Source organism: Macrosteles quadrilineatus, unplaced genomic scaffold, assembly GCF_028750875.1.
Source record: "Macrosteles quadrilineatus isolate MER2022 unplaced genomic scaffold, UCM_ALF_1.0 Scaffold_5__1_contigs__length_97177068, whole genome shotgun sequence".
Taxonomy (NCBI): Eukaryota; Metazoa; Arthropoda; class Insecta; order Hemiptera; family Cicadellidae; genus Macrosteles; species Macrosteles quadrilineatus.
Window position 1 is genome coordinate 4189787 of NW_026542598.1, and position 16189 is coordinate 4205975.

General features: G+C 34.1%; 1 protein-coding gene across 9 annotated transcripts in view; it reads right to left on the reverse strand.

The window, feature by feature from the left end:
• Nucleotides 1–11734, reverse strand: part of LOC128994651 (H(+)/Cl(-) exchange transporter 5-like) — a 28170-nt gene extending 16436 nt beyond the window's left edge. For 2 of the 9 annotated variants that reach the window (XM_054419337.1, XM_054419334.1), the window contains exons 1-4: nt 11624–11734; nt 6928–7034; nt 3387–3440; nt 1588–1702 (exon numbers count right to left, since the gene is read on the reverse strand). In XM_054419337.1, coding sequence (XP_054275312.1) covers nt 1588–1702; nt 3387–3440; nt 6928–7023 — 265 coding nt within the window. In that variant the 5' untranslated portion in view covers nt 7024–7034; nt 11624–11734. Of the gene's footprint in view, nt 1–1587; nt 1703–2514; nt 2591–3386; nt 3441–4252; nt 4488–6927; nt 7041–11363; nt 11475–11623 lie in introns of those variants that run through there. The other 7 variants (XM_054419340.1, XM_054419335.1, XM_054419338.1 and 4 more) reach the window with 7 other exon arrangements.
• Nucleotides 11735–16189: the final 4455 nt, after the last annotated feature.

Below are 16189 nucleotides of genomic sequence, written 5' to 3' on the forward strand. Positions count from 1 at the left end.
TTTTGTTATGAAACTATTTTTATTTAATGAGAAACAAATCTATATAAATAGTATCTCATAAGTGAGTAAGCATCTAATATATAAAGTTAAATCAACATATAAAATATACTTTACAGGGTTATGTATAGTGATATGATTTTTTTGTGTGGTAATTTTATGATAAAAAAACAGAAACTGAAAATTAGAATGAATCATGATTGCTGTTAAAACTGTAAGCTACAGACTACAAAGGTACATTGTATGATAGAGCATGGCAATGTTGCTCAACAGAGTAAACTCAAGGTCAAAACCAGATTGCAGCTCTTGTATATCCTGTATTGAAACTCTTCATTTGAAACTACCTTTGGCCTTCTAAATCTATTTAATAAAACTGGTTGATGTCAGTCCAAACACAGTCCAAGTCTTAGTATTTTATATATTTACGAAACGGTATCAATTTTTCCTGAATGAAAATGTACAGTTCCACAGTTCCAAAGTTATTATATAATAATTTTTATGGGCAGTGTGGCTACAAAAATCAGTTTGAGCCAACAACTAAACAACAAAGAAATTTCGCTTTACTAATGTTGGGGTTTTTTAACACGTAGAGTGCGGCCGTTCCCGATCGGGTACGGCGCTTGGCCCCCGTACGGTGCGTCCGGACCCCATCGGGAACGCTCGGTAATGCCTTTTGTATGTCTTCGTTTTTGCTCTAGCGTCGGCCGAAAGCGGACCTATACGACGTTAGCGTGTAGTATGTGACTTGCATTTTGTTGTGGTGTAGGTTGGTAGTAAATTTCCCCGTAAAATTCCCGTCTGGCAATCTCAAAAGTCTTCTTTTTGTCCCGTCTTTTCCCCTCCATTTGGCAATACAATTCCAATGGGACCGGCTACGTTCCAAGCAGTGCTGCTATCTGTGGGTGTTTAGCGAACTACATCGACTCTCGTTGTAAAGCAGGACATCCCCTCACGTTATTTGCTATTCGTCAGACCAAAATTGAAAAGGCCAATCACACGCGGCAATCGGGTTTACTCGACGCTGAGGGCTGCGCCGCACTGGGGATACGCCCGCTATTTGACGTGCCGCAGCGAACGTGTTAAGTAGATGTACTGAATAGATAAAAAAACTGTTTTTGATGGATTGGTCGTTACTTTGGGTTGTAATAATGGGTTGTAACATAATAATTTTACTAAAAAATCTTAAAATTTAGAATAATTTAAAAACAAACTTAAACTGATTTGTGGTACAATAATTGAATCCGTCTGTCTCTTGAACCATACAAATTTGATATGTTCTGGATTTTGGTAATTATCAAGTGATACGAAACACGAATAAAAAATTATCAGTTTAATTTAAATTATAACTAATTTTAACCTCACCGGTAAAAGATATTGCCTTGATTTGCAGGATTACAAATTGTTATGATAGTTACCATGAGTGGTAGCGTCTTGGGCCAAAACCGATAGCATGTATATTATGACTACAATCAACAATGGTAAGGACACCCATATCAAATCAGCACTGATTACATCCATGCACATATAAATGACTCTTGTGATAGGATATTGATTATGTTAGAGCATTTTAAAGTTTCAAGATCCACTTACATTGAGACGAAACAAACTCGTCCTGGAAAGCTTGGTTAGACATTCCTGTAGTGATGTCGATCATGTCGTCGTCTGAACTTCCGGCAAAATGTGTTTGTTTGTCTCCGTTAGATATCTGAAAAGAGGGAAATGAGATGTTAAACTAGTCAAATTCTGCAATCAATCAAAAAATCTTTAAAAAAAAATGGTTAACAGAAAAAAGTACATGTGTTCAAATTAGGATTCAATGTGGAGTAACTTTCATTAGCCATGACATGACGTGAAATAAGATTTAAGTCAACAGTGCATAATTTATCGTCAAGCTAGGGAACCGGTAAAGTAAATAAGCAGGTTTTCATATACACCTTACTATGTACTCAAATTTTAAATAATTTAAAATGCTTTTATAAGTAGTATCCATAGTTCACATGAGATATTTTACATAATCTATAGAACGAATTGGCCTACAACTGTCTAATTTTTTAAAGTTAATTAATCAAATAACAAAATGGTCATGAGAAACCAACATTGCATTCAGTAAAAGAACTCGGCTATGATAGGTTTCCCAAGATCCTTTTCCCCAGCACAAAAAGGGAATAAAACATTTACAACATGTTAAACTTCAATTGTTATACAATTTAAAATATTTTAAACTATCCAATTTGCAACGACAAAACATAAGCAGAATATAAACAAATTACCAAAAACCCCTTTGATTATACAAGTGACTAAGTTGATTTTTTGTGTAGCAAAAATTCATACAAAAATATTTTAAATATTCTGAGCGTTATTTTTTCAGCTAGACTACAAAAGAAGTTTCAACTCCCTACTATAAGTTAATGTAAATCACCAAGAATCTCCTATCTCAAAGCATTAAAAATGTAAACTTTATAACCTTTGTTTTTTTTTTGTTTTTTTTTTAGTTAGTAAACCTGCTCATTCACTTACTCGGACGTAAACACCCCGGTTGTGAGAGCCACTACAAAACCTTAAGTGCCACTTGACTGGGATCAGCCTCATAACCCTTGAACAAATTAAAAACCAAAAATGCAATGACTGACAGAAAATAAGCTCACTCACACGCAATGGAGCAGTGCAAAAAAAAATCCTACCAAAGCACAGGCCAAAAAAAATTCCTCCAAAACACCATATAAGCCAAACAAAGAATATAAAAAAAATTCAGACAAATAAAGAGCATTTGTGACCAAACTTTGTGTAAAAAAAAGAAATTTGTCAAGGTGAAAGAACAACATTGTAGTGAAATGAATAGGTAGGCCTAGCTAATTTAGAGTTTCATTTGAGTGAAAATCATATGTTTGACCAGGTACACATTGGTTTGCAAAATCACAAATAAATAATGTTCTGACAGTTTCGTTACAATAAGATAACTCATAGCGCATTCTTTCATAAAATAATGTTTTTCTAGCCAAATTAAAAGTTGCATGGTTCTTCTCAATTAATTAAGAGTGGCTAAATATTTGAGGATATAAGGTAAAATTATTATTATTATTTTGGTACTTTCTTTCAATGTATAACTGATTAAGCCTTTTATAATCTTATATTACTTACTTGATTCTTGTAAAATGACATGTTACCAACATTTACCACACTATTAAAAGATCCTAAGCCTCAATATCTGTTAGCAAATTATTTGAAAATTTAAACTACTTTGCTTTACACTTTTATGCTATATGCCTTCTAAGCATCTAGCTGACAATAGTAACAACCATCTGTTTAAGATTAAGGAACTATAAGTGTACCAGAATAGACCTAGAAATTACAAAATCAATAATCTGCTACAAATAGAAATTACTCAATACCTGTTTGCGCTGTTTTTCAGAGGTCTGTGGCCCATAAAATACTACCAAGTTGGGCTGAAATAGAACAGAACACAAAATGGTTTGAATGCATTAAATTATAAATAATTGTAAACATGCTGCAAAATGAATACAAAAAAAAATCAGTACTTGTGGTTCTAAAACAGGTGCAAAGACAAACACCGGTATGATTCTGATTGTATTAACAAAAAAATGCAGCAATTGCACAAATGCCAATAATATATTGTCTACAAACTAACAGATTCTTCAACAGAAAAAAATGACAAAGAAAAATTAGAGAGTTTGTTGTCAAAAGAATGTGTTGCATTCACAAAAAATCCATTCAATAGGCCCACATGCAGATTTGTCAACATACTAAATCAGACACTTATACTGTATCTGAAGCCTCTTATTGATGTACCAAAGGGTTGTTACAACAAATAAAAAATACAGCATCCATTTTGATCATAAAATTTTAATTCAGCTGCAGCAAGTATACAGAAAAACTGCTGCAAAAAGTGCATTAAGTCCCAAAGTTGGTAAATATTTTTTTGCCTAGATACTTTGTAGGTTGATGGTTTCACTAGTAAGGAATAAAGGTCACAAATCTTTTTAAATATATGAAACCATATAAATTGTGGTTTACATCAAAATAAATAAATTTTTTACATCAAACTTCATACTAACAAGCTTCAAAATGTTTTTCTAACAAAATAAAAGGAGTTTGCAACCACAACATCTCTGCAAATCATAGACAAAGTTTATTAGATTGTGATACATATTCAATACAAATTATAAATCACACAAGAAACCAATATGTTTATACCTTAGATCCCTCAAATTAAAGTTTTTAAAATATCTATTTTTACCTAGACTCATCAATGTGGTGGCTTAGATACAAACACACATTCACGCTACATAGTCAACAGGTTCAGTATCCTCTAGGTGAATTTACCATTTACTCATTCATCAAATCATATCGAGTAGGACTAAGTGTACACTAATCAGTAACTGTACACAAATCACAATTGTACGCATAAAATTCACAAACTTCACAGTACATTCACAACACCTGGTAGCAATTGTATAGCATCAACACCATCACACCGTAGTGCCAGGCGGTATTGGCTTGTATTACAAGTGATAAGATAAATATGACCTGGTAAATATCTCTCTCGCTCTCACACGCACACACATTCACAACACATATACACACTCTGTTGTATGTTACAGATTGATTCAAAATATCCAAATACTTTTGAGTCATTACTGAATCATTCTATGAAAAAAAAACGCATTTAATGTATCTAAAGGGTAATAGATTACATAAAATGTGAGTAAAATAGTATTTAAGATGATGTGTAAGGAGTATAGAAAGAGGTTTGTAATTAAAGATAAATGTTTTTTAACCTTTAAAGAGGCTCACAAGGCTTGTCTGCAACTATAATAATAATAAAAATATAATAACTATAATAAACAAAAGTACCAAAATTCCTTTAGCCAGAAACTTACTTCCCCCCAAAAAAATCCTCAAATATGGCCAGATTGGTCAAGTTGATACAATTTATAATATATGTTTATGACCTGCAAAACAACAAATTTTGAATACCATACACTAGCACGCACAGTTACTTTACCATTAATACATACAGTAGACCCCCTCTTAACCGACCCTAATGGGACCGGACTTAGGTCGGATAACTCAAAAGGTCGGTTAAAACGGGCAATCCCTAAAATCATAACATAATGAAGTGCTATTCATTTGGAATTATATAATCATTATTTTGAAGTCATACTTGTATTATTTATAAAATAAACTACTCTTATCTCCTTTTTCATATTGATAGAAAAGTCACAAATAAACACAACACGGTTAAGTCAAATATATAGGCCTACTTTCAGTGGAATATATTATGATACGAGGCAAGAGTAAAAAAAAATTCCTATTTTAATAACTTTAGTACTGTAATGTATTAATTGAAGCTTTCCAAATCCATCGTAATACAGTACAGAACCTTTTGTCGAAATTAAAGATACAAGCAACCATTTTGTTACAAGACAGGATGTTCATTTATAGCCTCTCACTGGAGGCTCGAGGCACAAAAACTACCTTGACCTTGGAGTTGTTAACCCCCCTTCCCTGCCCTCCCTACAAGTTGCGCTATTTTATTTGTTTACTCCAGCGATAAGATAATCGGTTCTCAAAATCTTAACGCACTTTATGATGTTACAAATTTGCCGCACAGATAACAAATCAGATCAGATATGCTCGAACGATGATGACAAACTGACAATAGGTTATGCTATATTTTTTGTGATCAATACAAAATAACTTATTCTTAGTCATATCCTGTGGAGATAAGCGTATGGTTCAGTTCCCATAGCCGAGCGTGGGAGCGGAAATGCCGAGATTCCTAGAAAGCGGCGGTTAAACCGAGCTGCTCTCAAAGCAAGGTCGGTTAAAACAAACTGTATTATTTTACGATCGAAGGCGGATAATCCGATTATCGGTTAATACAAGGACGGTTAAGAGGGGGTCTACTGTAGTCCTACACATGGTCCTACACAATGTCAGATTAGAATCGTGCAAATAAGAAGTTATTTGGTAATAAATCAACACTCAAATAATTTTACTTCTCAATATTACTTCATGCAAAGAGTTGTGATGATAAAGATTAGTTTGTATCATTTTTACAGAACCTTAAACAATTTCCAAGAGAAAAAAATAATTAAATATTTTTTCTTAGGTTCTAAAAAACAATCCCCATGATAATTCTACTAATTATTCAAATTATAACAAAATAACGTAAGAGTTTTGAAATTTCAGTGAGGTAAATTGCAGCATTCTCAAATGTTAAACAGTTACATTAAAGAAGTAGTCTTAAATTAAAAAACAACAGAACGCATCCAAAGTAAAAACTAGCATCTAAATTTTTTTGCAAGCCATAACGTTATTGTGTATTGTGTATAGTGTGTATTGACTTTATGGTTGGAATTGCCTAATATTACCAACCTCTAACTGCTATAAATCGACAATCATTAAAGAGGCTATATATATATATATATATATATATAGAGCCTCTTTAATGATTCAACACCTTCAACTTCTTTAATGATGAAAAGTTTCTATGATATAAGGTTTAAGGTTTTTTTTTAAATGTATATATATATATATAAATAAAAAAAAAAACTTAAACCTTATATCATAGAAACTTTTTTAAATGTAAAGATCAATAAGTGGGATATAAGGAGTAGGGCCAGTTATAAATTATTTCACAAGTAATTTAGCCAAAATGGGGTATGATACCTACTACTGTTTTAATACTATATTTGCCCGGTAATGATTTTGAAAGCTACCTATTTTTGGGAGAAAAATGTGTAGGAAAGCAAAATAATAATATTAGCGACAACGGTAAAGCGTTTAATGCACACTACTGCAACCAAAGCACAACCTGTGACTGCTAATACCACCACAACCAAAAGCGAAACCGAACAAGCTGTGCAGATGAAAAGCTAGTGTGAACAATACTCGTTAGCGACTTACTTTCTCACCAACAGATTGATAAGTCGGTTTTGGAGGAACGGTCAATGGAATGGATGAACCATTCTCTCTTAGAGGTTGTTTTTCCATATTTCCCATTCAAAGACTAGCTGAAACCACATTCACGATCAATCATGCAACTCCTCAGCAAAATAGTTCTCAAAAAGTTAATTTTTGACTGCGGCATTGTAGCAATTTAAAGGGGTAAAGGGAACATTTTTTATTGAACCAAGGACAGTTGTGTTAGAAAAAGGTAGAAATTTTTATTGTAGGCCTATTTTCTATTTTGTGCACATTACCAATTAGAACTTTTCACGCTTTTCAACAGAGAAGGTATAAACCATCTGTGATTATTCAACACCAATCTGTTATTTGAAAGCATCATTAATAAACAGCCCAGGGACAAATGGGTAGGTACATGATTAATCTTTGTTAGGACCAAACCTTAGAGCTTGAAGGCAAGTCCTTTAAATTACTAAGGTTCCCATTCAACACTTTGCTATTGGTCTAAATATGATGCTTTCTAACAACAGGCTTTGGATCATTCCCCAACAAAATGCATAAAATTGACACACTTTGATGAACACAAAAATTAATTAAAATGCCTAGTTACAATTTTCTAAGAACAGCTTATATAAAAATGTGAACAAATAAATGAAGGGTGAAAATTTAAGAGTATCCACTTAAATTGAAAATTACAAGGTATTGTTTTAAAATCAATTTACAAGGTCGATACAACTAACAAAGTTGCAGGCTTACAGCATTAGGAAGTTGGTTTTAACTAAAAATTTTACTTCATGGCACATATTTTTGTCAAGAAATTAGTTTTCATAAATTTAATTATTTAGTAAAAGCATGACCGGGGATGAATATAGGTAAACCCATGACTCTTACAATAAATCATCGCTCTAATGTCATGTTTTCCTCATTGCTGATAATGCTACGCTTGCCTATGGTGGCATGTTGTATTCCGCGTAACTTACCATATGGTTCTTATAAAAATGTCTCTTGTAGTTACAAATTATGTTACAAAACTAGCATGCGGTAAAAATGTTTCAAGGATTAATTAAAATAAGGTAATGTAACATATTTATTCCCTGAATTCATTACATTATCTAGATATGCCTGCTTATACCCCACAAGTTTTAATGAAATTTAGTAACCTAAGGAAGATTTATCAATATATCTTGGACTAATAGTATACTTTGTGTAAAATAATTTATTAATCAAATTTCACAATTTTTTTGAGTGGAGGGTTAAAAAGACAAGTAGTTAAACATGTGTAACTGGATAATCAATGTCATGGGTTCTAAATTGTTGTCAACAAGTTTTATGGTAAGAATACTTATTTTTTGCGTCATCGGTATTGAACTAAACAATGTCCGAATTGCATACTCAGCATTACACAATATGACAATACATAACAAAATTGATCCCCCACGAACTTACACAACAAATAGAGGTATCATGCATTGTTTAATAAATATAATGTTTATGTTTTATAATATTGCAAACAAATTCATATTCTTGTTACATTCTATTTTACTTACACGTCAACGCTTCAATGTTCATCTAATTTTTAAAACTAACGGGTGTGTCACATAGAGGTTTACGATCTTGAATTTTCTTCAAAATTAAACAACGCTATTGGCAAAAATTACAACAAAATAATTCACTGATGTGCATCAGCTTAACTATTTTTTTTTTCTAAAGGAGAAAATTTATTTTTACACACTATGATAGTTTATTGGAACATTATAAAAGGATTATGAAGTTTTAGTTAACTTGCCCTTACAATCTGGCATGATGAAATAACCCTGCAGCAGCAAACTTGCAGACTACCGTTTCAAGCAATTCCTATTGCCGGATTGAATTTTACTAAAATTATTTCCTTAAATGAGTCGGGTTCAATCCCTATTTAAATAACGTTAAATTTCATGAGTTCCTAGGTTTGTTGCTGCAGGAAAGGACATTTTTTTTGTAAAATGTTAACAGGCCTAGTAGAGAGTATGGAATAATATATTGCAAAATTTGTACAAAATATATCCATTAAGCAAACTATAAAAGTTTACTTTTCACCATAAAAATAACATGGAAATTTTAAATATACAGTACCTACACAGTTTTTTGGAATTTTTTTAGTAACCTTTAGACCTACAACAACACTTTAATGTACAAAATTACCGATTTCTTTTGTTTTGATATCTCCAGGGACCAAAAACACCATCCGTTCAAATTCTTATAGGCCTATGTATGTGTCCAAACCTAAGGTAGGTACCATGTCTGCACAGCATAAAGTAAATTCAACCGATTTTTATTAAATTTGGTACAAACGTGTAAATTTCCGTTTTTTTTTCTTCATTGAATTCATTAAACAACTAGCATGATTGGACAATGGGAAGGGAGTTTTATGTGCCCGTTTTAATGCGGTAAATATTTGTTTTCCCATTTTTGACCTTCAAACATAACATGTTGCAATTTCTTTCTAAAAACCAGTTTGTAGAACTTGAAAAAAAATTATTATTATATTATTATTATTATTACACCATTGAGTATAGGCCTACACATTTTTTTTTTGTGTATACTCGATGTATACACTAAAGCATTATTTAAACGTAGGTATACTGGTTACAGAGAAAATTTAAAAAAAAATGACAATTTAAAACTCCTAGATTATTCTAACGGGGAATAAATATAAACTATTGTAGTTTGCTTGTTTATGGATATATTTTGATCAAATTTTTAAAATTTTTATTTTATAATAAGCTATAGCCTACCTATTACATTTTACTAAAACTACTTTATTACCTTACCTTTCCTGTAGCAGAAGTCCTAAGCACTCGTTAAACCAAATGTTAGCCTAACTTATTTAAATATGGAATGGAAATTAATATTTTGGTGAAAATCCAATCAAGGCAAATATAAATTCAGTCACTTAGTTTGCGACAGGGGGTACATTTATTTTACACATAAGTTTATGTCTGCACATAAGTTAAATGCACAGGTGACTTAATCTTCAAACATATTTGGTTCAATATTACGAGAAAGAGGACCCTGCACAGTCCCAAAATGCAATAGCCCACACAAAAACACATAATGTTAACGAATAGCAAGCATAAGTTACCAACAACTGTTTCTTCAAAAAAGAAAAATTAGATAGCCTACTAAACCTGGAATTGATGTTAAATAGGCCAACTTACAAGAAAATAAAATAAAGAAAATGATGGCTGTGAAATCTATTTAGCAAGTAAAGGAAAATAGTTTTTAGAGCAAAAAAAAAAAAAAAAAAAAAAAAAACAATTGCCTACCCAGGTCCGGCTAGTGGGTGTGGCAGGGGGGGGCCAGAGCCCCAGGGCTCTCAAGGGGGGCCTGACCCGGTCAAATGTAAAATCTTTTCTGTAGCCTACATGTAATCTGCTAAGTCAAAAATTTTAGTATGGTTTTCCAGTTAACTAAGTAAATTTTGACTAGAATTGTTTATTTCAAGTCTTGACTGTGAGCACGAGAATTAGGGTAATCAAACATTTTAGGCTAAATAATGTATTGTTATTTGTGTAACAAAACGGCACGTAGACGGCTGGACACTAAATCAGGAAAATAGAGGTCCCGGGATTGCTCAGCCCAGGGGCCTGGGACCGTTCTCACCGGCCCTGTGTCTACCAAAGAATAATCAATTATATATGCAACTTAAAAACATGATAACTTAAGTTACACCACTATTTTAGATGAATATAGAATTTGCACTAGACAACGACTGATGCTTGACACAACTTAGGATGTACCTAAGGACATTTATAGACCTAAGTTATAGAAGCTTGGCCTGAGTTTGTTTATCGGGCTTGTCCATCTCCGTTATTTAGGGATCTGGTTTCTTTACAAAATTTAAATATAAGCTAACTTATGTCCAAATCAATTAGGAATGTAGGCCTAACTTGTATTAAGGCTTGATTTAGCCAATATCAAGGATAATTCTAAATTCTCCTTCCCGGTGTTTATTCATTGAAGCGTAAACAGGCGTTTCTTATGTACTAGGCTTAGTTGGCCTTTGATCAAAATATGGCTGATTAAATTCATAACAAGTAACAAAGGTAAGTACGTCTAGGCTAAATTCAGGACGGTACTTACGTATTATACGGAGGCCACTTATTTTACAGCGCGCTGCGGCGGTTGGGTTATCATAAATATGTTTGTAGAACTTTCCTAGTTTCGTTATGAATCGAACTATACGAGATGAGTCATAAAAACTTATGATAACCCAACCTAACCTAACCGCCGCAGCGCGCTGTAAAATAAGTGGCCTCCGTATAATACGTAAGTACCTTCAGGACTAGCCTAGGCCTAATTGTTTTAAAATCCCTTTGTTAGGTTATGTTTTAAACTGTGAATAAACAACAGTTAGGCCTAAGTTGACAAGAAATACTCATATTGAATAAGCTTACCTCAAAATACTTTAATGAACGATACAAATGTTATATAAAACATTGATTCCAAAACTTTGTAAGGTCCAATCTGGATAAATTCGTCAAAATGTCAATGTTATTATAGGTACTAGGGCCAAACTGGCCAAAGAATGCACATCAGGATGTTCTGCTCTGCAGCAGACCAAGACCTACTGTCAAAATTGAAGTTTTGATTAATTTGACAGAGTTGAAACTAGCCTAAGGGATATTTAAAGAGTTGATCTGTTCATATAACTTACCATTTTGAAAATGTGTATATTATGTAACAAAACTGGAATGTAAGACAAATCCTCTACAACGCGTAGCCTTAAAAAAAGGCAATATTTTTGGCACTGGCACTGGCACTGACACTAGCACCTAGCACCTGACCTCACCTTCTTACAAACAAACACATTCGTTCTGTCATTCGGCATAGAATATAACCTAAACCACAAGTGTTTGTTTTCATATGTATAATACACGAAACATTTGACACCGTTGATTATTTATCTAGTGCTATGTGGTATCCATCAAAGACAAAGGCCCCCACAAAATTGATTGAAATTATAAGGTCTGTGGTTGACTGGTTGTTAAATAAATCCAAACCTCATTTAAAAGATTTTGAAATAGAGATAACTTAACATTAACTTTATTAACAAGAATTCCGATCTCTGTGGGTGTCATTTCTTGTTAGCTAGCTGGATAAAATATATCCTGAATCCACATGTTATTGACAGCTGTAAAGCCCCCCACACACTACCAGACCAGACCTCCAGACCAGACCGTCTGGTCTGGCGTCTGGCACTTGTCTTATCGTGTGTGGGGCTGTCTGCAGACCGATTTTCTCGGACCAGACTGTCTGCGTGTCTGATGGTTGAACCCTCAGACCACAGACGGTCTGAGGTTCCCCCACCACTATTTTCGTCTGGTCTGTGAGTGTGTAGCGCTGTCTGTCAGACGGCCGACCATCGTGACAGTCTTCATCCATTTGTTGGAGTTCTCACCACGGTCTCTCAATTACGAATGTTAGACCGTCTGGTCTGGGAGTGTGTAGAGCCGTCCAAGACGGTCTGGTTGCAGCCAGACGGTCTGGTCTGGAGGTCTGGTCTGGTAGTGTGTGGGGGGCTTAACGTTTGGAACCTTTCTTCTCGGCAAACCGGGCAAACTCTGCATATAGCTCTAAATCGAGCAATTGCAAAGAAGTTAAGTAGTTATTTAAACACAAATAAAAGTCATCATAATTTCCATAATTTCCGAGGAGTTTAAAAGACTTTGAATTGAAAAATAAATAGCAATTAACTTATACAGTAGCAATTAACTTATACAGCTGATCAAAATGAAAACAATTAGGTTCTTCATAAGGATAACATGGGAACTTTAACAGCCACTGGGGCAGAGCCCAAGGGACTTTAAAAAAAATGTATTGTAAGGTCAGTTTGCAAATCTACGTGACACGCTCTTTCCAATGAGACGTCAATGAATAAAATCGGTTAAGAAATGGCGGAGGAGTTCAACCGACAAAGTTTCATAGTACCGGTAGCGTATTAATTATATAGAAGATCATTCTGGTGGTGTAGCATACTCCAAATAATAAAATAAATAATCGGATTTGATTGCTTTCACTAACTTGTGAGTGTTTCTTATCTTTCGACAATTGCTATGGAGAGGAAAACAATACGCTAATGGTGTACACAAGATCAAACATCTTGAGCTACTACAGTAACTCGTGGAATGTGTGACCTGGTTACGAGTGCATCACTGAACACGCTATAATTATTATTCGTGGTGATTATACTATAGCATCAGTTAGCGTGAGCTGAATGTGAAAGGGAATGTTTGTGGCTGAGTGGTTATAGTGATAGCGTAAAGTGGATTATGGACAGGGTAGAAACAGCAAGTTTTAGACGAATTAGGTTACTTACTTAGCCAGATGCATTTTATTCATCGTATATTTACCTTGTCTAATGAGGAATTTTTCTTGGTAAGTATGCAGTGAGTAAATACAGCTTGTCAACGCTCCTTTAATTCCCGTCTACGATCAATAGCCAGTGTAGCAGTCAACAGATGGCCGTAAAAGTCGGACATAGCTTCTTTGGCTGTTCGAAACCGGACTCAGCTACCCTAGATCTGCTTGAAGGGTGTTTCAGACAAAGTGCAACCAGCAGTCACAGTTGTCCTGACTCTCAATCATGAACTCACAATCAGATTCAATGGGCATCACACCAAGATGTACCAGGTGTATCATATTCTAACGTGGGCAGTGGAAGAACGTGTGGTGTTCCGCCTTCCGTGTCGTCGGGAAGGCTTGACAGTATTATATTCAACCGGGGAAATAGGATTTTACTATCAAGTGCAGTTATGACTAAAACTATCAGTTACTTACAAGAACCACGTGAAAAGGTCGTCCAACTCAACTAACCATATGCCACAACCGCTCCACCCACGGTTGGACCTCTGGCAGTCCATCGTCCTCGTGTCTTCTCTTCCAGTCATAACCATAATTGGTAGAGTAAAGTATAAAGAATACTTTATAGCAGGAACCATCCCTCACCCTGCATAATTTAGAGGGGATGATTTGTTTCTTTAATGTTACCTATATTCTTTAGGGAGTATATTTTAGAGCTTAATCAAATTTAAATATAGCTTTCCTCGCCCACCGCACCCAACATTTTGGCTAAGCAAATGTTCACGTGCCTGATGAGATTTTTACTAAAATATTACTTTAAACATGCAGCCTTATCCCCTATTTAAATAAAATTAGAAGTTTAACATGCGATTACTTGACCATACTAGCTGGTACATAATGTGTTTTTTTTTTTAGTAGTTAACATTTAATAATTCTTTAAATAATTTATGGTCATCTTGATTTGACCTAGGGTGTCTTACGCGGAGGGAAGAGTTGTCTATGCTGTTGATGGGCCTAAGAACATTTTCATTAAGATTTTAGTGTTGATGATCCAACTCTCGTGAGATGATCATTTCACATCCATGATTTTTTTAAGGTTAGCGGTAAATAATGACAGCTTCATCTTCTACGTAGTATTTTACGCGTATATGGTTGGATTTGGGATGTAATAAATAACATGAACAATAGCAACGTGGCATATGCGTTGGACGTTGGACAATTTATCAGAATTAGCTTTTGTACATGGTTTGGCCACGCGAATCGCGAAGCAGCTCCTTGTCCACGGAACTCCTCTGTCCGTCGTCATCTATAACTACAATCACAGACAAAGTCTATGGAAAAGTATTAAAGTATGCTACAATCTAAACATATAAAATGCAAAGCCCTCATTGACTTACTGAGTGACTGACTCACTCACTCATCACTAATTCTCCTACTGCTCATTTACATAGGACGCTGAAATTTGGTACACTGAATCTTTAGGAATTAAATACCAACAGGATGCAGCAATGTTAACTTTTTGTTTGAATTTATGATAACAGATCATTTGAATCGTTTATTTCAAAACCCTATAACTAACATTTTTCCGATTTTAAATTTTTAGTATATTAATGGTGACGTTCAAATTGATACATCGTTAGTGCAGAAATCACACAACTGCGAAAAATGTTGGTTATGGGGTTTTTGCAATATTCAAATGAACTAATCAGCAGCAAGCTGTGATGCACAATGAGAACTGTCAAATTAGGATTGTTTAAAGTTATGTTTATGTTTTTAATTTAATAAATAATTTGTGGTATTGAGTGAGTGGGCGATTTATTTAATGTGCATAATTAACCTACTTATTGGCTTTATTTTCCCAAAGGTTTTATAAATAAGTATTGTGTTTGTTTTTACCCAAAGAATTTCTGGGAAATAGATGTGCGTGTTAATAATTTTAGTGCATTACTGATCAAGTCAATGACTTGGACAGAAGGAAATAATGTTATATATAAATGTTTGGAGTATGTCAATAACGTAGCGTGAAAACTACTTGACCAATTGAGATGATTTCTTCCCATGAGTAGAGTCAATATAACCACAGGCTAATAGGACATAAATCTTTTATTTCAATACTCTACTAGGGCTCTGCCCTGGCAGCTTTAAGTCCAGTGTTGTTCTTGAAAGTAACCGTAAAAAGCCTTTCGGAATGCCACCCAAAACTGGTACGGCAATCAATAATTTATGTAATACCTATGAAGTCAAATGGGTAATAGCTAGTTCAATATAAATAGTACGTAATAGCACAGACAATAGCAATACCTTGTTCATAGTATGATTAACTCATTTCATTTAATCCGGACTATAATTATCTTTTCCCGGACCATGGAATCCCAATATTTCCGGATTTAATGTGGGCTATCGTATTAAAAATTACTTTCCTTATGAATACTTATTACATAAGAATGTATATATTGCATAGTTATGTAAAACTAGCTGTGTGCCCGTTCTACGCACGGGGATCTTATAGTAGTCAGTTGAAACCTTCTTATATTAAGATTAAGAACAGCAGTTAGTTTGCATATTTGCAGATATGCTGGCAAAACTATTATATATAAACCTTCGCAAATACAGTATCTGACAGTTCAAGCCAAAATAAATGCTTCGCAATTAAATGTCACCCGGATCGTTATGGTCCATATGTCCAATTATTAAACTAAAAAATGTTTTATAGATCCATGAAGCGTAGCCCTAAAGTAGGCCTATAATTGAAAGTTACTTTCCACATCGGTTAACTTAAACGTATTTAAAGTACTACCTCAACCTCGCCATTTAACACTTTATTCCGGTTGACATTTTCAGTATCAAAGGTGCTCTTGTCCATTCCGTGAAACACTGAGAAATAAGGACATTAATGCGTTACCAACAGACATACACACAA